Raw genomic sequence first — 20,901 nt, forward strand, 5'->3', positions numbered from 1 at the left:
TTTGAGCCTTTAATTCTAAGTCTGGTTTTCTGTGGTTTCAGTGAAACTTTAAAACAAATGCCAGTGCCCACGCCTCAGTGGAGGTGATTCAAGGGTAAAGGAACCTTTTAGTCAGATTTCCAAGTTCACTTTTCATCCTACTGTCCATGTGCAAGAACCAAATAGCAGCACCAAGGCTTGGTTTGTTTTTATTGAAATACAGTTGACATATAACATTAGTTTCAGGTGTACAATGTAATTATTCAATAATTGTATATATTGTGAAATGATCCATCACCACACATAGTTACCAAAACATATTTTTCTTGTGATGAAAGTTTTTGAGATCTACTCTCTCAGCAACCTTCAAATATACAATCTGCTATTATTAACTATAGTCACCATGCTGCACATTACATCCCCAGGACTTACTTATCTTGGTTTGTTTTTTAAGTGGTGATTTGCCTGGTCAGGAGTTCAGGACATTCCTTTCCCTGGTGAACTCAAACCAGCTGGGAGTAGAAGGCTTGTTTGACTGATCCACCCAACCTCAGGCAGAGAAGGGGGAAGAAAGATGGCTGGGTCTCCTCCCTCGTGCAGCTGCGAAGTGGGGGCTGTCGGCACCACACTGAGGTAGGTGGTTCATAGGAGTTGGAGCATTTATGATGGGCCCTGATGCAAGACAGGGAGTCTACCTTAACCCGGCCCAGTAGATGTCAGTCTCCATAGCTTCACCAATCTGGTAAATTATTCCCATGGGGAGGTGTAAGGGAGAGGTCTGCATCAGCTGTCGCCCCAATACACCCATCCCCTGAGGGCTAAGGAGGGGATGTGGGGCTGGGAGGAGAAGGCTTTTCCACTATAGAGGCCTCTGGTCGATCAGAACTTGACAGGCTGAGTTGGATACAAACTTCCCTGGATCTGACATCCAGCTAGACACTTCAGCTACCAAACGGGAGGGTAAAGGAAGCAGTCACGTGCTGTTATTTCAACCATTACGTAGTCTTGCAGCTGTCCTGAGTAAGGGCTGGGTGTGAACCAGAGGAGGCAGATGCGCTGGTCCTGGGTTTCTACCCACAGTGCCGAGCTGGCCTCTGGGCTGCTGTGCTGTGATTTCCCGAAGGTCCCTGAGGAAATCACGGCTCCCTTCAGTCCTGCAGCCCTCTCAGGAGAAGTGAAGGTGTCCCTCGAGGATATTTCAGCTGGTTTTTGGTGGCCACGGAATCAGAAGAGGCATTGGAAGCCTAGGATACAGATGTCCCTCGCTTGCTCCCACCAGATAAACACCGGCTCCTCAGCTTACCACGCACCTGGAGCTAGGAACCTGCCTGGCGCACCAGCCAGGCCTAGCAGACCACTGGTAAGAGTTGCTGACCTGGGAGAGTAGGTTGAGATGTCTGACTGCCCAGTTTCATTGGAGGGGAAGGACAAATTCAGCAGCAGGTTGAGCAGAAGACTGCCTCATAGTCACAGGAAGACATTCAGTGCAGTGGAACAAGTGTGGGCTCTGTGGAGTTGGCCAGACCTGGAGCTAAGTTCTGGCTCTGCCTCTAATAGATTCGATTAGCCTCTCTGCTTGTTTCTTCATCTCTGAAATGGTCACAGGCAGGGGCTGGTGGAAAGGTTCAAGATTATGCCTGTAATGTGCTTATTAATATGAATGTGAGTTGTTGGTTGCACATGAGCCTGTGGCAAAGGGGCTGACTGGAGCTCTAAGAAGGAGGTAGACAAAAGAGAAAGATGTGTTCTTTGGAGGAGAGAAGGGAACAGGCCAGACGGCTGGGGTTTCAGAGATGCGTCGCCTAGCTGGTTTCGTGAGGTTGGGCCCAAGCCCAGGGTGGGGTGTGCGATAGAAACCAACGGCTGCTGGAGCAGGGACAGAAGCAACCCTGTTGAGCATCCTGAAGCCAGAGAGGCTTTCACATGCTGCAGACCACAGGGTGTACTCCAGTGCCTGGGAGACCTGCAGGAGGAGCACATGGGTGGCAGCGACTGCCACTGCTGTGGTGGAGTGGGGTACGTAAGACAGCGTGGACCACGAGGAAGAAGGGTGGGGTACCATGTGCTGTTGGCTGGGCCAGCATGGGCTCTGCTGGGGCCCAGAAGGCTGGGGAGGGACCGTGCATTTCACTGCCCCACAGATATTTATTGAGCGTGTACGATGTGCCAAGTTCTGTGCCAGTTTAACAGCTGCATTACTGTTTGTGTGGAATGCATGTCCCCAAGTAGAAGTGATTATACCAATTTCACAGGCTTGCTGGGGGGAAGGGGTTTTCATGTTTCCTTTCCCAGATGAGTGAGCCCATCAGGTCCCAGCTGAGGAAGGAGCTGACACAGGGACATCTGAAACTCCTTTATTACCCTGAGTATAACAAGTAGAACACGGTCACAGTATTAAAAAACAGAACAGGAATTAGGTGCAGGCTACCACACAGTATGCACCGGGGACACATTCCTTTGAGTCTGCAGCTAGTTACTTGGAAAAAGCCAGTTATGATTGTAAAAATTTTATTCTCTTTAATAACAATTCCACTAAAATTATACAAAGTACATTCAATACTTAAGAGTGGCAAGGGTGGGGAAGAGGAGGAGAGGAAGCCAGTTTGGCCTGGAAGTATCATCAGTCGACTCCAATAAAGGAAGCCCAGCTGGGCTGGAGGAAGTTGGGGGTGTGGAGGTCCGGTTGTAGAAAATAAAAATGTGGATCAGTTTAAAAGAAAAAAAAAAAAAAAGGCCACCCACAAGGAAGCAGGGTGAGCGTGCATGTTCCTGGGGAGGGCGGGAGGCCCAGCTGGCATGCTGCTGCTGGGTGAGGGCTGGCACTCAGGCGGGCTCCGAGTTGGTGGGGGGCAGGTTTTTATGCTTGAAATACTGAACAACTTGTTGGGGCAGCTCTGCCAGCACAGCTTTCGCCAAGGTCTCTTTTGCCGCCTGCAGGATGGGGTGGAGAGAGGAGAGAGAAAGGATCACTGGATGAAGTGGTGAGGGGCACCATGCCCAGGGAGCTGGTACAGAAGGTGTCCCTGGAGGACAAAACCAGAGCAGAGGGCCAGAGCTGTCTAAAACTAGCGTTCCTCAGCCCAGCCCAGGCCTGAAATCCCACCCTTAGCAGTGCTTTCCTTCACATTAAGTGTTACTCTTACCTGAGCACTCGAGGTGCCTAGGAGTAACGTTTCAGGATGAATCTGTCTATGGGAGGCTTTTGGGGGGAAAGAGATGGTGGAGGTGAGCTGCATGGCGTACTCATCTGGCAGACATTTCCTGAGCACCTTCTTGGCTGGTATTAAGGGGTTGTGACTGTCTTGATTCACTGCTCGGCACCCAGTCACAGGCTGGGCACACCAGGAGCTCGTTCAGTGTCCATGCAGTGCCTGGGTGGCCAACACCCAGCATTTGTCCTCAGGAAGCTCACGCTCCAGAGGAAGGAACTGAACCAGCTCAGGCAAACCCAGAGGGTACTGGGCAGAGATGTGAGCACCAGTGGTTACAAATCCGAGTGGCCAATTCTTGCTGGGACTGGCTCCCAGGACCTGAGCCACAGCACCCTGAGGCTTACAGCTGAGGCAGCTGAGGCCAGGAGGAAAGGTCAGGGACTTGCCCAAGGCTATACAGTGTGCCTCTGGTCAAATGAAAGCTAGGCCCCGGGCTGGCATCTGACAGACTGCTCCCTCTGGGGCTGCCTGCGGGCCCAGCTGCAAGGACAGCAACCAGGAAGCTAATGCCAGCCTCCTTGTAAGCAGACCTGGGTCACCTGCAGATAGGACCAGAGCCACCTCCAGGAGCAAGGGAGGCCACCGGTTCCTCCTAGAGCGGCCCTTAGCGAGAGGAGGCCATCCTAAGATGGGCCCTGTTTTCCACCTGAAGCGAGGCGGTGGGTGAGGTTTGATTTCCAGGAAAGCCCCTCACGCCTCTGGGCCTTGCTCTCATCTTTCTCCTGGAATGCTTTCCCCTGCATGGATGACGCCGACTTCTGATTCAGGCTTAGAGGGCAGGTCCTCCGGGAACCCCTGTCCTGGAGCACCAGTCTGGACTGGGCACTACTCCCTTGAGTTCCGTCAGCTTGCTGAAGCAAGTGCTCATGCAACTGTCATATGGCCTCACCTGGGGGCAGGGCCTCGCATGGCACCAGGCGGGTAATAGGCTCTCAGGAGGTACGTAGTCAACGGAGCTGAGGGTAGAGGAGCCTAGGATTGGGCAGACAATCCCAGCGCCTTCATCCTGGATGATTAACTGTGGTTGCTGGGGTCCTGTAACTGCCTCCTCCCCAGCCCGGGCCCACACTCACGTTGCGGAATTCTCGAAAGGGCACGAACTGCACGATATCACGGGCTGCCTCCTCCCCTGTGTGGGAGCGCAGCGTGCGGTTGTCCCCGTCCAGGAACTCCATGGCAGCGAAGTCGGCGTTACCCACGCCCACGATGATGATGGACATGGGCAGCTTGGAGGCCTGCACCACGGCGTGCCGCGTCTCCTCCATGTCGCTGATGACACCGTCCGTGATGATAAGGAGGATGAAGTATTGCTGCGGAGGGGGTCAACAGGCACTCAGCACAGCCCTCGGCCCCTGGCCACCCTTCCCCTCCGTCCTTTCCCAATCTCCCCAAACCCTCTGACCCCTGGGAGGAAGGTGGCTCGTCTCCCTGAGCTGTTGCCGAACCCCAGCCACCTCCCTAGGCAGCCACCTCTCGGTGCTTGGGCCCTGTAGGCCTCTCCTCCGTCACAGCTGGAAGCACAAACTGCTTTCTTCCTCCTGCCCTGTGCAATGTCAGACTCCCCAGCTTGGGGGTTTGAGAGCCCCAGACTCCAGGCCTGGCTCTGACAGTGGCTACACTGTGGGACTCTGGGCAACTGACTCAATTCGCCGTGCCTCAGTTTCTTTGTCTGCAAAGTGGGAATTCCTGCACCTCTCAAAGAGACCACGCCGGCCATGTGGCAGCAGCTCGGTAATCGACAGCTGCATCTGTGGCGGAGTGAGGCCCACGACTGTTGAGGAATACGCATTCTGGCTTGTGGACTCTGGGAGCAGCCTCCCCTTCTCTGCTCCACCTTCACGTGAACACCTGTGACGCTGCTCGTTCCCCATTAGCACAGCCGGCCTCAGAGACCCCTTGCAGGAGCTAAGCAGATCATCTAGGTCAGTGCTTCTGGGATTGTGGGACTCTGCTGGCAACAAGCAGACCTGGGGGCACACCCCAGCCACAGCATCAGTCACAGTGGGAAGGGTATTGGTTTTGCAGTGGTCTTTGAGTTCTACCAACTGCACCCAGGAGGAACTCTCAGTTTGGTGCTCGTGTGTCCCACTTGCTAACCTTCCTTATTAAAAAAGAGAGAAAAGGTCGGAAGCTCAGAGCTCCAGGGACAGCAGTCTCTAGGTAGACTTTGATACCACTGTGCAGCCTGGTGTATTTATTTTTATTACTCTCTATGGCAAGTGGTAAGTAACTTTTACCTTACAGTGGGTTATAGTTTCTTTATAAAATTATTTACATGAAAAAAATACTGAATAATTAGTGTAGGTGACTGGTGGCCATAGCATAGACTGTGGAGGTGGGGAGTGAGTGAATGAAGTTCAGGAAATCTCACTGGATGATCTGTGGGCAGAAGCCCCAGCATTCCTAGCTGCCTAAGACCTCATTTTCAACTTGGCTCTGTGCTTAGCACCCTCTGGCCCCTTTTGGGGAACTCAGTTTTCCCCATACATAAGATGAACAGAAAAGCCCTTGTTGCCCTAATGTTCTCTGTTTGGGGCTTCTGCCTTCTCTTCTGACCCTTCTGATTTTCAGGAGAGGAAATGGGGACCCAGACTAGTCAAGGTCATGGAGCTATAAAGGGCAGAACCAAGCCAGCCCCCAAGTCAGCATTTGGCCACCTTCTCACCCAGCGAAGCCGTTTCCTCCCTGGGAAACATACAGAGACCATCTAGGATGCCTTGCTCTCCTGCCTGTCCCCCAAGCACAACCTGAAAGGAATGAACCGTGTGGAGGTACGAATGCCACCATCCTAACCCCCAACCCTCGACAGCAGTAGTCCAACTCCTGAACTGTGCCTTTAAGAGACCGAAAGCTTGGCTGGGGATGGATACCTGTTGCTGTGGAGATGGCAGCCCGAATTCCTGTAGTGGAGGGCTGCTGCTGCCAGTCCCCATTCCTGGGGTTGAGGGGCACCTCATAAGCTCATCCAGACCCTTGTCCCCTCATAGCCCACCATCATCCTAGCCAGCACCCCTTCCCTAAGTGGCCCTCTAACCCGACTTCCATTCCACCAAAATAGTCCATGGCAGTATTTCTGGGGCACCTAGGCTGGCAGGAGGGAAGGATTGAAAGGCCTAGCAATGAGGACAGAAAAGAATACTTGGCTTTGGGTGACAGGCCTCACCACTCGGGGTGGGACTGGTCTCCAAGCCCCCTCCAGCTCAGATGGCTGTCTCCCACCCTCCTCCCCACATGGCCCTCTTGGCTCTCCCTTCCCACCAGCCACGTGTCTGCATTAGGAGACTTGGAGCACGCAGGCCGAGGCCTCCCTCACAGCCTTGGAGCCTTCTTCCCCATGGCCTGGGTTCCTGCAGAACAGTAGGCACCAATTGAAAAGGTGAGTCACGGTGATGGTGACCACACGTGCTCCGTGTCATCCCCACGCTGGGATTCTCCTTTTGGAGGTTGGGGAGACAGGCTGAGAGAGGTTCAGTGACTTGCTCAAGGACTCACAGCCAGGAATGGCACAGCTGAGATTCAAGCCCAAGCCTTAACTCCAAAGTTAGGGCTCTTTCCACAATGGCAGCGGTGGCCAGTAGTAGCTGTCTCTCCAGTAGTGGGGCCTGGCAGGGAGAAGCGAAGTTCTGCTGACAAGTCCTAGGCTTCATGCCCATCCCAGGCAAAAATGAGGTTGTCCAGGAGCCTCTGAGGTCTACTGCAACCCCAGGGGTCCACGATCCCATCCCCAAGACAGATCAGAGGGGAGGTGGCGGCGGGAGGGGGGGCTGTGGAAGGGGAGAAAGAAGGGTGGAATCGGGCAGGAGGAGGCGGGCAGGGCCTCTGCTGTCCCCATGGATAGAACTGGTCTACCCTACCCCAAGCTTTCCCACCTCCATGCCTTTCCTGGTTTTCTTCCTTCTGCCTGGCGTACCCTCCCCAGCCACAGCTCCAAGACCTCTCTGAGCGTCTACTCCTCCATCCCGAGTGGATGTGAAGGCTCCCCCAAGCCCTGAGCTCTGCTTTCGCTGCCAGTGATTACCCCTTGGGGCGGGCTTCTCTGGATGCTCCTCTCCCCCCACTGCCCTAAGAGCCCCTCAGGGCAGCCCCTCCCCTCACACCTCTGCATCTCATGGGCCTGGCACCCTGTGCAGGCTCCATAAACACAGCCAGTTGCTGCCAGGTCGAACCCAAACCCCAAATTTCCAACACATTTCAAGGACAGAGTATCTCTAGCATTTACCCAAGAGCTTCTTCAGGCTTCTAGGGCTGTAAATAGCCACTTCCCCTAATGCATTTAACATGTGATTTGATTTATAAGAAACTGATTTGACCGTAACAGTTGCAGGCGGAGTCCAGGGAAGCTGCACTCACCCCTAGCTTATTTCTGAGAAGTTGGCTGCTGAGGACCTTGGGGAGTGGAGGGAAATTTCCAGAGTGCTGGCTGCTTCCCAGTTCCCCCTCCACTATGGCACCAGTTGCCTAGGTAGCCAACCAGCAATGGGCCATGGATGGGAAGGCCCAAGTCACATGGGTCAGAGCAGAGGGAAGGATGAGGCCCCACAGTAGGAGTCCCCTGGTACCACCCAAACCTCTTAATACCTTTCAGTGACTCCCCACTGCCCTTAAGAGAAAATCCAGATTCCTTACTGGCTTCAAAGGCATCTGTGGGAGCTGGCCTACCTTCTCAACCTCATCCACCCCCACCCACCCCGCTTACATCACACTCCTTCCCTTAGTTACGCCATACACCATGCCTCCAAGCTTTCGCCTATGCTGTTCCCTCTGCCTGGGACACTCCACACATGCACACACATACACACCCTTTATGAGACTAACTCTTAAGCATCCTCCAAGTCTCAGCTTGGACATCAGTCTTCCAGGGAGCCTGCCCTGAGCCCTCTGTCTGGGTTAGATGCCACCTTCATAATCCTATAATTCCGTCATCACAGTTTTAATTGGCTGGCATGACAGCTGCTGTTCCTGGCCTGGCTCCCCACAAGACCACAGGCCCTGGAAGGGCAGAGGCCGTGGCTTGCGCATCATGGTCTCCCCAGTGCTGCAGAGAAACATACGCGGTAGAGATGAGCTGCGTGAATGAATGGGAGAACACAGGCCTGCCTAGAGAGATGCTTCCACCATCTGCTCTTGATTTCCTGTGCGTGGGTGTGCATGCATGTTTGTGTGTGGGGGACAGGGAGGATGAAGCCACACAAGTGTTTCCCAAAAAGCAGCTGTATGGAAGCATCAGGTAATGCACAAATTATTTCCTTTTGCCTTAGGCCTACATGGGCTCAGCATCACCAAATGCCGGCCCAAGAGGTGTCCTAAGACTCATCCCCTCACGTTTATTAGGTGCTATTGTGTGCCAGGCGCTGTGCTGAGCAATTTGGATGCTGAGCTCGTTGAATCCCTGCAATGCTTCTATTAGGCAGGTACTGTTCCATCGTCCTCATTATACAGGTGAGAAAACTGAAGTTCAGAGAGCTTAATAAGCAACCTGCTCTGGGTCACACAGGAAGTGTGGGAGCTGGGGTTTGAACCAGGTCGATGGGCCTCCAAACCTTGAGGCATCCCCACCTTCTGTGCATGGATGGACGGAGTAAAGGCAGGAGCTAGAGAATTATCTGTATCTTCTTGGACATCAGAGTAGGAGAGGCCAGTAGAGAGCCCTGGCTCGCCTCCTGCAGCCCAGAGATGCTGGCCTAGTCACACAGCTGGGGTGGGTGACAGCGCTTCCCCAGGGTGAGGGAGCCAGGGAAGGCTGCCTCCTCAGGTTGGGAGGACCTAGTCACGACGAAAGCGGCTGGGGTACTGTGAGGATTAGGACTTGTTCACAGAAAGGGCCCAGTTCTTCCCTCTGGAGGGCCCTCAGCAGTTGTTCCCCAGAATGCAAAGACACCTTCCTGGTGGTCCCCAGGGCCCAAGCCCCTCCAGACCTAGGATCCAGCAGACACAGGCCCCTTCTCCCCAGGACCTCATCTCCTGCCCAGTCCTGCCCCTGCCTGGCAGGTGAAAGAGCCCGAGAGGAACACTGGGCTTCATTCCTGCTCCGCCCCTTTTTTTCCCCTTAAACAAGAATGCAGGCCTTTCTTCCATCCTTCTGAAAGCTGGTTCAGGCAGATAAAAGTCTGGGTGGGACAATGGCCTGGCTGGCAGCAGGTATCCAAACGGTGTGCAAGCTGAGGGGCAGCCCCTCACTCTGCCCTCTCCATCCAATTCTAGCCCAGCACCCCAGGAATTTAAAAAAGCCACTCCCAGGTCCTCCCCAGTTATTGTCCCATTCAGATGGGCTTACTTGTCCCATTTCATAAAGGAAATAGGCTCAGAGCAGGAAGGGACTTGTCTCAGGCCCTCAGCTGCCATCACCAAGGCCAGGACTAGAGCAAGTCACGCTCCCTGAAGCAGAAACGACCAGGACCATCTTCCTTCAATCCAACATCGTGCACTGACCTCCCTCCGGTCCATCCCTGGCATCTGCCATTCTCCCTGCCTGGGGTGCTCTTCCCAGAACTCTCTGCCACCTGTCCTTCCTCATCCTCAGGTCTCTTTGGGTGCCAGCTGTTGTGTTATCACATTTAATCCTAACACCACCTCCTTAAGGTAGGTCCTATTAGTATTCCTATGGTACAAACGAGGCTCAGAGAGGGTAAGTTTTACCCAGGTCACCCAGTGAGGGATGGGCAGGGGCTGGATTCAAACCCTGGCAGGCTGACCCCAGGACCCCCTTTCCCACCGACCCTCTGCTGCCTCCCAGACAGTCAGACCACATACTACTGTCCTGCCCTCCCCACACTGGCCCTGGTGTCCTCTTTCTCATAACCTCCCCTTCCTTTATCTTTGTCTCCATCTTCGGGAAGGCAACCTCTACCTCCTCAGTGACTGAGCAGGTGCCTCCCTCCTCTGGGCAGTCCCAATGGGACCAGGTTCCTTTCCTTCTGAGAGAGGCCCTGGCTGAGTCACCTCCTCCCAGCTCCTCGCACAGTGCACAGCACACGACAGGGGCCAACTTAAATCCATCCGTTCCCAGAACACGAGCCACAGCATAGGCCACCAAGTAGATGACGGACAACACACAGACACAGCCTGGCCCTGTGGGGCTGAGAGGCCAACCAGGGAGACACCCAGTAGACAGAAACGCAGAGTATGTGAAGGAGATGTTGCCACCGTCATCAGAGTCCAGACAGGAATAAACAGAGAAGGCAGGGGATACGTTTCAGGTGGGTAGGCAAGGAAGGCTGCAGGGAGGTGGCGTTTGAAGGACACTGAGGGATGGGACAGAGCAAGCCAGGGAGAGGGGAGAAGAACCTCCAAGCAGAAGAGATGGCAGGACAAAGGATCTGTTGGGAGACAAGCTTGGTGTCTTTGAGGGATAGGAACAAGGTCAGTGGTGGAATGGTTACAAGTAAAGGAAGGGGTGTGGGGTTGCGGGGAGGAGAGGCCAGGAGGGGGTAGCATCTGATGTGCGCAGTTAAAGGACCCTCTAGCAGGAGCATGGACAGGAGGGGTGAGGGGCGGCCGTAGTGTCCAGTGAGATGACAGTGGCCATGGCAATGGGGAAGCAGGCGAGTTGAGGATAGTATTTTGGAGGCAGAGTGAAAAGGACAGTCAGGAAAGGACTTCAGCACTTGTGCAGCATCCCTTTCCTTCCAGGGGAGGAGGAAGCCCAGACAGGGGCAGAGGCTGTGGCGGTGGCTCGGGGGCCTGGTCAGGTGGGAGTCGGACTCACGTCCCAGCCTGGGCTCCACCACCCTAGGGTCAGGTGCCGGGTTCCCAGACTTGGCTCAGCTCCTCGCGGCAGTAGCCCTGGGGCAGGGGCTGGTGGATGGCGGGCAAGGTGGGTAAGGTGACCCTTGGTGACTCCAGCACTGCGCCTGGAGCTGGGTGCAGGGAGAGGACGTGGGATGAAGCTGCCCAGGATGGCCGTTTGCCATGTATTCCAGATGCCACACAGCAGCCCTGGCAGCCTCAAGCTTGAGCCTCGTCACTGAGTGCCAGACCCAGGCCAGACGGTTCCAAACCCTTCAGCATGAGGTGGCAGCTGCTCTAATGGGAACTAGGTGGCCCAGAGGGTCAGCCTGAGGGCTGCAGGGACTACAGTCTCCGGGTTTCCCTCTGCCTGGAGGGACTTCCCATTAATCACAGCCCCTATTTCCTACTAAGCGCTGAACGAACGGAATTGCTGTCTGTCCTGGAGTCTGTGCTTCAGGAATCCAGAACCAGTCAAGTTGAGCTACTTCCAACCCCCTTCCCATCCCTGCTGGTAAACTAAGGTGGAGAGGCCGGGGCTCACCTAGGATTTTATAACAAGGGGAGGCAGAACAACATCCAGCTCGCCAGCCAGCCCCATGGGTGGGTAGGGTAGGAAGGACAGATCTCCATCTGGCAGGGAAGGCCCAGCCTGTGCCAGCCCTATCGTGCACATCCATGCCAGTGATCACCTACTCACCGTGGCTGTCTGCTGCTGCGTGGCTTGGGCCGCAAACCGGGCCACGTGGTTGACGATAGGAGAGAAATTGGTGGGACCGTAGAAGCGGATGTGGGGCAGGCAAGCCGAATATGCCTGGGCGATGCCATCCACGCCTGCCTCGGGGAGAAGACTCTGGATCAGCCAGGTCCTCCCTGACCCTGCACCCACTCTCATCCCAATTGCTGCCCACCCCAAATGCCCCTGCCGTGGCCAGTTTGGGCCCTGTGGTACTGGAAGCTCCAGAGGGCAGGGCCAGAGTGGTGTAAAGTAAAGAGCCCTGAACGTGGAGTCTGACCCGAGTTCTAATTCCTGCCTTTACCACTTCTTAGCTGTGGGACCTGGGGAAAGTTATTTAAGCCTGTTTCCTTGTCTGTCAAGGAGACTAGTAATCTACACCCTTGGGAAGCTGGCAGGAGGGTGTCCAGCAGGCTCCTCCCAGAGAAGGGGCGGGCAGAACCTGCGGTGACACTTTGGGGTCACAGGGAGCCACCTGGAGGTCCATTCTGGACACGCTATGGCTTCTCAAGGTTGCTGGGGGAACTGAGATGCTTGCACGGCTCTGCAGACAGTAGGTGCTCTGTAAATAGCCACCGTTACAAGGCTAAGAATACCCCCCTGCTCTGCTGTCCTGTCCAGAAGGCCTCTGGCCAGAGATGAGGTTGACCAGTCTGAACTTGGATAAAACATCTCGGCAGACCTGCTCCAAACCAGACAGGCCCCACTAGGAGGACAGGGCCACGATTTCAGCCAACAGAGGCCCATGGCTTCTGAGTCACAGCATCATCCCCATCGTGGTGACTTGATGCATTTCCCTTCCAAGTACAAACCTGACCCAGCTTCAGGGATTCCCAGGGAAGGTAGATGCTACACCCAAGGCAAGTCCTAGGCTGAAAGCTCTCATGGTGTCAGGAACTACCCTCTTCCATACCCACCTGGGAGCCCCTTCTCTTTCACTGTTTCTTAACTGACTCTGGGAGGCTCAGAAATCCTCTTAGGCCTGGGGCAGGGAGAGCACAGGCACCACTTCTGCTGCCTGCCCCTCCCTCTTGCCCAGCACCCCCGCCCAGGCCATGCTCAATCCTTAGGTGCCAAGGCTCCCTGTGGAAGGTGGGGAGAACAGGGTGGGGCAGGACAAGAACGGGCCCTCCCAGTGAGGGCAGAAGGGAGGTGAGAGGCAGGTGTGTAATTTGCTGCTCTCACCTCCTCCTGGCCTACACAGGGCTTTCTGTCAACACTTCCCTTAATTCTCACCTGACCACCCAGTGAGGTGAGCTACCCTGCTATCACACCTCCTTGAGGCAGGTGAGGAGGCAGAGGCCCAATGGGGTGCAGTGATCTCTCCAAGGTCACACAGCCAGAAAAGGGCAGCAGCTGGCCTTGAATCCAGGGCCACCTGACTCCAAATTCCAGCTTCTCCCCATCTGCCACACTGAGCAAGTACGAGGGGAGGGGAGAGAAAAGAACAGAAACCCGTACTCCTCCCCCGCGTCTGCCCAGGGAGATGGCCAGGCCTGGCGTAAACCCAGGGGAGATGCAGGTGGGCTTGACACTCACCTGAGCAGAAGGGGTTGGTGGGGTTAAAGTTGATGGCAAACTCATGGGAGACCTGAAATGCAGAGGAAATGCTGAGCTGAAAGCCTCCTGGCCTAAACCTGGGCCCAGGCCCACCTGCTGCCAGGCAAGGCTCCCTCTGAGGGAACCTGGCTCTTTGCCACCCTGACCCCAGGTCAAGGCTACTGATACCCCTGCATCTGCTTTCACCTCCACTGCTAGGTCTGACCCACAGAGAGGCCCAACCACCCTCACTTTGTAACAGAAGAAACAGAACCTTCCACACCACCCCAATCTCTTCCGAGGGGTCAGGGCTGTCTATGCCTCCTCGCCCCCACTATAAGAGTCCCTAGGGACTTCCCTGGTGGCACGGTGGTTAAGAATCCACCTGCCAACGCAGGGGACTCGGGTTCAAGCCCTGGTCCGGGAAGATCCCACATGCTGCGGAGCAACTAAGCCCCTGAGCCACAACTACTGAGCCTGCGCTCTAGAGCCCGAGAGTCACAACTACTGAGCCCACGTGCCACAACTACTGAAGCCCGCGCGCCTAGAGCTCAACAAGAGAAGCCACTGCAATGAGAAGCATGCGCACTGCAATAAAGAGTAGTCCCCCGCTCACCGCAACTAGAGAAAGCCCGCAGGCAGCAATGAAGACCCAAAGCAGCCGGGGGTGGGGGCGGGGGTGAGTGGTAAGAGTCCCTGAGTAGGGTGGAGATGCATCTGAGGGTGGCGGGTTCAAGGAGCAGTTGGAATGTCACCTGCTTTCACTGTGGTGGGGCTATAACGAGAGTTCCACTTCTTCGGGCCTTGAGTGCTTTCCCCCATCCTACTAATAAGCACGAGTGCTTGGAAGGGAGCCCACCTTATGCCAGCGAGCCAAACTGGGGCTTAGCTGACAACCCACTTAAAGCTGGACTGGGGGATCAGGAAGCATAATGGGGCCAGAAGGGCAGGGAATAGAGAGCCATATCCCAGTTCCTGCAGACCCAGCCCCTAGCCCGGGGGCATCATCAGAGGCTGACCCTGTACACTCCCGGATGCTGCTAGCCCACAGAGGGACTGATAACTAGACCCCATTCAGGACTGTGGGTCAGACTTCGGTGGCTGCAGAACCCAGGGCCTCAGGAGAAGCCAGACCTCAGATGGGAAGACGACCCTCCCTCCCACCCCTGCTGCCTCCGTCAAAACCCCCCCTCGGCCCCTTCCCTGTGAACCGTGTGCCACAGTCCACGTTCAGGGCTTTGCTAGCATCCCCTCACTCCTTCCTTGCAACAATCCAACAGAGGAAGGCCTGGTATTACTCCCTTTTTCTGATGTAAAACTGAGACAGAGGATGGACCAGAATGTTCCCATATTTACTGAAGGGGAGAGTTGGGACTAGAACTGAAATTAGGCTGCCTCCTGAGCTCACAATCCATAAACCCACTAACCCGAGAAGGTGTTCCTCTCCTGAGGAGTTTAAATGGGAGGGTGAAGAGATGCCCAGGGGGAAGGGACCCCCACCCTCAGAGGCTGGAGGAGCACTCCAGTCCAGGCACAGACGATCCCAGGCAGACGCTTTAGCTCTGAGACACTGCAGGGGGGTGCTGGGAGGCCCTACCAAGCCTGACATCCGCATTTTACAAGTAAACGGACTGAGGCCCAGAGAGGGGAAGCCAGGTGCCGAGGCCACACAGAAGAACAGACCTGAGGCCCAGGCCCCTCAAGCCTGGTAAAGGGGTTGGGCCGCTGACCTTGGGGAGCCCTCCTTGGCCAAGATGGGAAGGACTCAGCAGAGGAATTCACCCCAGCACTGCCCTGTGCCTGGCAGCCTGAGGAGAAGATCCCTACCTGTTCAGGGGAATGGACTTTTCTGTTCTTTGCTCCCTCAGCCCTGAGTGCTTGACATGGAGCAATTCCCCTGATGCCCCGCTTGGGCCCTGTTCCTGCCCAGGGGCCCTCTTCACCCTGTCCCCGGCCCGGGCTCCAGGTGTGGGGGCTGGAGGTCCTTGTTGCCATGGAAACTTCATGAGCCTCTATAGTGACTAAGAGGGGGGGCCTGTACAGAGGGGGCTGAGAGAGGAAAACGGTTGCCAGGGAAACAGGCCTCCCTTGGGCCAACGACTTCCTGCAAAATCAGATTTTAGGAGATTTTACAGACCAAGGGGGAAAAGCCACCTCCTGATAGGGATGGATTAATATTCTGTTTTCTCGGCCACCCAAATTCTTCCTTCTCCATTTTTTTCCTCTATTAAGGGGCGAGTGGGGCCTGGTGGTCGAGTGGGTGGGGCTGTAGCAGGTTACCCATCTACCCTGGAGGCCTCCCAAGTCATCTACTCCACCCAGCAGCTCCATTTCACAGGTGGAAAAACTGAGGTTCAGAGGGGGCCAAGGAATGCCCAGGTCACACGAGTGAGCCACAGCAGAGCCGGGACCAGATCTGGGGGACAAGAGTTCACGTTGTCTGTAGCAGCCCAGCCCCCTCCCACACTTGCTGCCCTAGTTTGCCTGAGAAATGCCAGCAAACACGACAAGCTTCCTGGAGGCCACCCCAAGCCGATTAGGGGCCCCTGGGGACTGGCCAGCCACAGGTCTTTGCCCTGGGACTCCCTGCTGCCTTCTGACGATCAATGGTCCCGTTCACCCCACCTGGCCAGGCCCAGCCCATGGTCTTGAGTTACTTAAGAGGCTGTTCCCTCTGGTTTTGGCAGGGCAGTGGATGGTGGCATGGAGGGAGTCGAAGGGATCTCAGAGTGACCATCATCTCTGAGCCTCAGTTTTCCCATCTATAAAGTGGGGAGAGTTATAAACTGTGCTCCTCTCCACCCCAGACCTTGGTCAGGCCTGTCCTTCAGCCTGATCCCTCTCTTCATCTGACTAACTCTGGCTAATTTTGAAAGGCCAATGTTTCCTGAGTCCCTCAGCCACTACCCAGGTCAGGGGTCCTCTTGGGGCTCACCTGGACCAGGCCCAGGGAGGGACTGAGGTCCTGAGGGCAGGCAGCTGAGTGGCACGCTCCCTCTAACTTCCCACACTCAGAGAACCAACACCTCTGTCTGCTCAGGCCACTGGGCCCCAAATTTACTGTCAACAATCACGTGCTGCATGCCTGGAGCCAGACACAGCAAGGAGGAGACCAAGTGCCCTCCCTGAGACAATGAGCAAATCAACACATACAGAGTGACCACAAAGTTCCGGGGCAGGGAGGAGGGGCCCCACGTGTGCACGCTCAAGGCAGTCCTTCTAGAGGAAATGATCTCTCGGCTAAGCAGCAGCAATGGGAAGTCAGTAAAAGGGGGTAAAAGGCCAGGGGAAGACCACATGCAAAGACCCTGAGGTAGGAACGAACAGAAGAAGGTTCATGTGGCACAGTAAGGTGAGTTAGAATGAGAGGGAAGGTAAGGGGCTGGGAGGGGCCAGGTCTGGCCAGCTCCAGCAGCAAGGGGAGGTGGGATAGAGCATCTGCCCTTTCCAAGCCTCGTTCCAGCACCCCTTCTGGCACCACCGGGCACTCCAGCCTGGCCAAGCCCCAGCCTCCCCAGAATTGCCCTGTGACATTTCCAAGGAGGCTTTTGCACAAGAAAACATCTCATTCAGCCAGAGTTCTTTGAAAGCTCGCTGGTGTCCTAGCAACAAGATAGTGCTGGGCCTGGCTGCACCAGCCCGCCCTGCCCCCAGTGGCATGACCGTGTCTGCCCAGAGGCCCAGCTGTGGTCCCACAGGGTCCTGCCCCCTACCATACAATAGCCAGCAGGCCACAGAGCCACTCCCTGAAATTCTAGGTGAAAACTGCCCTCCCCGGAGAGGATGTGAGGGGAACGCTCACTCTGGAAACAGCATGTGGTACAGCAGGGCAGACGAGGGGCCACTGGCTGAGACATACATGTAGATTTAGGAGTCCTCTATGCCCACAGCCGCAGGCTTCTCATCAGAAGGTTAGCACATTCTGAGAACAGACATGAGAGTCCACCTGCCCAGTTGGAATTCAGGCTCCCTGTTTTGAACGTAACCTTGGACAAGTCATTGAGCCTCTGTTTTTTCACCTGTAATGGACATTGCCCCTTCTCTCCATCCCTCCATCTTGCCAACCATCACCCCAGCCAGTCCCCACTCAGCAGCCAGAGTGAGCCTTCAAAAATGCCAATAACACCCCAGGTAGACCCACCCATTGCTTGCTGCACGGCTGGCTCCCCACCTCTCCAGCCACATCTCTCCCCACCCTGCCCATCTTTCATGGAGAGTTCATCACGCCCACCTTCTTTCAGTTCCTCCAACCACCCTGCTCCCTCTGCCTCCCAGACTTTGCACAGGCTATTCTCTCTGCCCTGAACACTCTACCTGCCACGTCACCACCTCAAGTCACTCTGCAAACTCCTACTCTCCTTTCCCCTCTTGGCTTAGACCTGACCTCCTCCAGGAAGCCTTCCTGATACCCCCAGGCCAGGTTGGGGCCCTCCTCTAGGGACTGCTGCCCCGTTCAGCACTGATGACACTGCCTGTCTTTAGGGCTGCCAGACAGAATAGAGGATGCCCAGTTAAATTTGAATTTCAGATAAACAATGGATAATTTTTTAGTATAAGTATGTCCCAGGCAATATTTAGGACATACTTAAACAACTTGTTTATATGAAATTCAAACTTAACTGGGTATCCTATATTTTTATTTCCTAAATCTAGCATCTTCCCTACCTGACTGGGGTACCAGGGGACAGATATCATAACTTATTCCTTGTTCTAGCCCCACTGCCTGCATGAGGTTCAAGCTGAGAAATGTGTGTAGGTTTGGGGTAAACGCAGAGAAGGCAGGGCAGCTGGGCCATAGCCCAACCTTTCCAAAGCAGATCCCAGAGAGGCCATACATGCAAATCCCATCTCAGCCAAAAGGAAAACAGTCTGGCTTCACTTACCTTCCAGTCTGGGGGTAACTGCGCCCCAAAGCCCAGAGCTGGAAACATCTTATCACTAATCAGAGAAAGGAGAAAAAAATACTGTGAGACAACCAGACAGGGGCCTCATCTACCCACGCTCACCCTCCCAACCCCCTACCCAGGGCTGGGCCCACTCTGCCTTGCATACCTCCACGGACAAAAAGAAAAAGCTCACCACCTCTAGAAAAAGCTCTGTTTGAATGATCTATTGAGCCCAAACCCACTTCTGGGTATCTGGTGAATAAGAGGCTTGACCCCCATCTACACCTATGGCAGACATTGCTAATCAACCACAGCACTCCTAACCATGGGCCTGAGTACAGCTTCTAGATCCTTCTCAAACGGGGACCTTGGCAATCACTAAACCACAGTCATGATGCAAGTGAAATGTACTGGCTGTTTCTTGACGTCCCTTTTATGGCTGGGAAAAATTCTAAAATGAGAACACTGGCTTGGCATTCAAGACCCTTCATCATCTAGCCCAAGAGCCTAGTCTCATTTTCTACCTGCCCTCCCTCATTCCCCAGTCCCCCAGCCCTGGCCACTGGCTACTCACTGTTCCCCAAACACACAGGGCATCTTCACGCTCCAACTTCAATCCTATTGCACCCCTTCTTGAACTACCTTTCCCAATCTGTTCCCTGTGGCAAACTCCTACTCATCCTCTAAGGCCCAATTCAAATGGCCCATTCTCTGTGGGTTTCCCTGAGACCCCAGGATGCCTCTCTCTTTGGTGCTCCCACAGCTCCTGTCTCACATGTAAACCGGTCTCTTGGAACCCCAGTGATTTCTTCCCTATCTTCCTCCTCAAATGGGGTCTCCCTGAGGGCAGGGACTGTATCTCATTTGTTCATTCATTCAACATGTATTTACTGAAGAATCCTCTGGCTGCTGTGTGGAGGACAAACTGTCAGGGACTAGGGCAGAAGCAGGAAGACCAGTGAGAAGGTTACTGAATCGCTCTGGTCAGGAGGTGATGGTGGCTCAAACAGGCTGGTAGCAGTAGGGGTGGGAGAAGAGGCTGGATTCAAGCATATTTTGAAAGGATTTCCTGAAGGAATGATGGGGGAGATGAGGGAAAGAAAGGAAGTGAAGGGTTTCAGTGAGTGGTAGTGCCTCTCCCTGAGATGGGGAAGAGGGTAAGAGGGGTAGGGGTGGAGCAAGTGTCCAGTAACGCCTGAATGCCCATGAGAAGGCTCAGCAAAGGGGCTGAGTGGGTAGCTGGATACAAGGGTCTCTGGAGCAGCAACAGCAGGCTCCTCCACCCAACCATGCAGGTGGGGACTTCCACCTCCCCTGCTCTGCATGCCACACCTCTCTTAATGTGGCCTGGGGTCACAGCCACCCCTTAGGCCCTGAGCCCCCTGGGAGTCAGAAGCTGCACCTTAGGCTGCCTCTCTCCAGGAGGCCGAAGTGCACACAGGATTCCTGAGCCTGCTCTTGTTCCCACCAAATCTGTGGGACCTGCTCCTTTCTCCCCTGCTCCCCATGTGTCCTCCTGGTCATTCCACACTCTGACCTGGAGGTCCGAACAAGCACCATCTGTGAGGATGACATCACAACCCTCAAGTGACTTCTGGATCCTCCAAGGCCCTCTTGACTTTGCATCTGGCCCATCCTGTTGGTGGCCACACCCTCTACACAGCTTTCCCTGACTCTCCGCTGTCCCCTCCCCACCCAAAGATCTCCAGGAAGCATGGTCAGAGGAGCTGGCTGCTCCTCTGAAGTTCCCAACAGAAGTGAGACTGTTAGGCCATTAGGTGGCAGGTACAGGAATCAAGATGTCTGGGTTCCAGTTCCTTGATCTGGGTGACTGGATAAATTCTCTATCTACATCCTAGGCCCATTTTCCCCCAGCTCTAACAGTGGAGGTTGCAGCAATAGCAAACAGATTTCATTTTCTATCCTGACTCATTTTCTTACTCGGTGTACCGTGTGGAGAAGGATCTCAGTATGGATCTGGGCTCAGTAGGTCAGAGATCAGCAGTTGATTAGCAATGTCTGCCACAGGTATAGGAAGGGATGGTAACTGCATGCATGTCCTATGCTACTCATTCCTAGGTTTGATGATCTCTGGGTCCCTTCTAGCTTTGAAAAGCTGAACTTCCCAGGATGGATGGAGCCCAAGCTGACTAGTCAGAGTCCCTCCCCAAGCTTACCTGTCATAGTCCTGAATGATCTGCCCAACAGCCCAGATGGCTGACAAATATTCATTGGTGCCCATGGGGTTGATATAGTGCAAAGAGGAAGGGTCGAGGGGATTTCCATTGGAGGCTGTGAAGTCTATCCCAACCTGCAGAGTGGGGGAAAAGGCCACCCAGTGTGGCCAGAGACTCCAGCTCCCTACCTCACCTCCAGGGAACAGACAGGCTGATGGGACACAGGAAGCCCACTTCATCTCCCAGCCCTGACCCACCCTTCCAAAAGATGGTCCAAAACCTGGAAACTGTCTGACTGTATTACTCCTCTGGCTCTAATGCCATCTGTGGCTCCCTATTGCCCAAACATAAAGTCTATTGCCCAGATGTGATACAAAGCCAACTTACAGCCCCAAATTCCTTTCCCCCGTCACTGTCCCAACCCACACACTCATCTACTCCCATTTCCAGGCCTTTTTTCATGAGTTTCCCTCTACCTGAAGAGCCAGGCCACCTCGTCTCCCTATCTAATTCTCCTCCAATTTGCAGGCCCAATTCAGGTGCCACTGCCCCACTGAAGCCTTCCCAGACACCTCGCCCCTGCACCAAGCCATCTCCTCATCACCCCTCAGACCACCAAGGGGCACCAGGACCTGGGGCTGCCTGGT

The 20,901-nt window shown here is 54.8% G+C and overlaps 1 protein-coding gene across 1 annotated transcript in view; it reads right to left on the reverse strand.

The window, feature by feature from the left end:
* Positions 1–2,226: 2,226 nt before the first annotated feature.
* Positions 2,227–20,901, reverse strand: part of CPNE2 (copine 2) — a 52,805-nt gene continuing 34,130 nt past the window's right edge. Inside the window, exons 11-16 of the mRNA XM_079723981.1 lie at positions 20,255–20,388; positions 18,075–18,129; positions 13,192–13,243; positions 11,617–11,750; positions 4,265–4,501; positions 2,227–2,910 (exon numbers count right to left, since the gene is read on the reverse strand). Coding sequence (XP_079580107.1) covers positions 2,803–2,910; positions 4,265–4,501; positions 11,617–11,750; positions 13,192–13,243; positions 18,075–18,129; positions 20,255–20,388 — 720 coding nt within the window. The 3' untranslated portion in view covers positions 2,227–2,802. The remainder of the gene's footprint in view (positions 2,911–4,264; positions 4,502–11,616; positions 11,751–13,191; positions 13,244–18,074; positions 18,130–20,254; positions 20,389–20,901) is intronic.

The sequence above is a fragment of the Hyperoodon ampullatus genome (assembly GCF_949752795.1).
Source record: "Hyperoodon ampullatus genome assembly, chromosome: 18".
NCBI classification, from domain to species: domain Eukaryota; kingdom Metazoa; phylum Chordata; class Mammalia; order Artiodactyla; family Ziphiidae; genus Hyperoodon; species Hyperoodon ampullatus.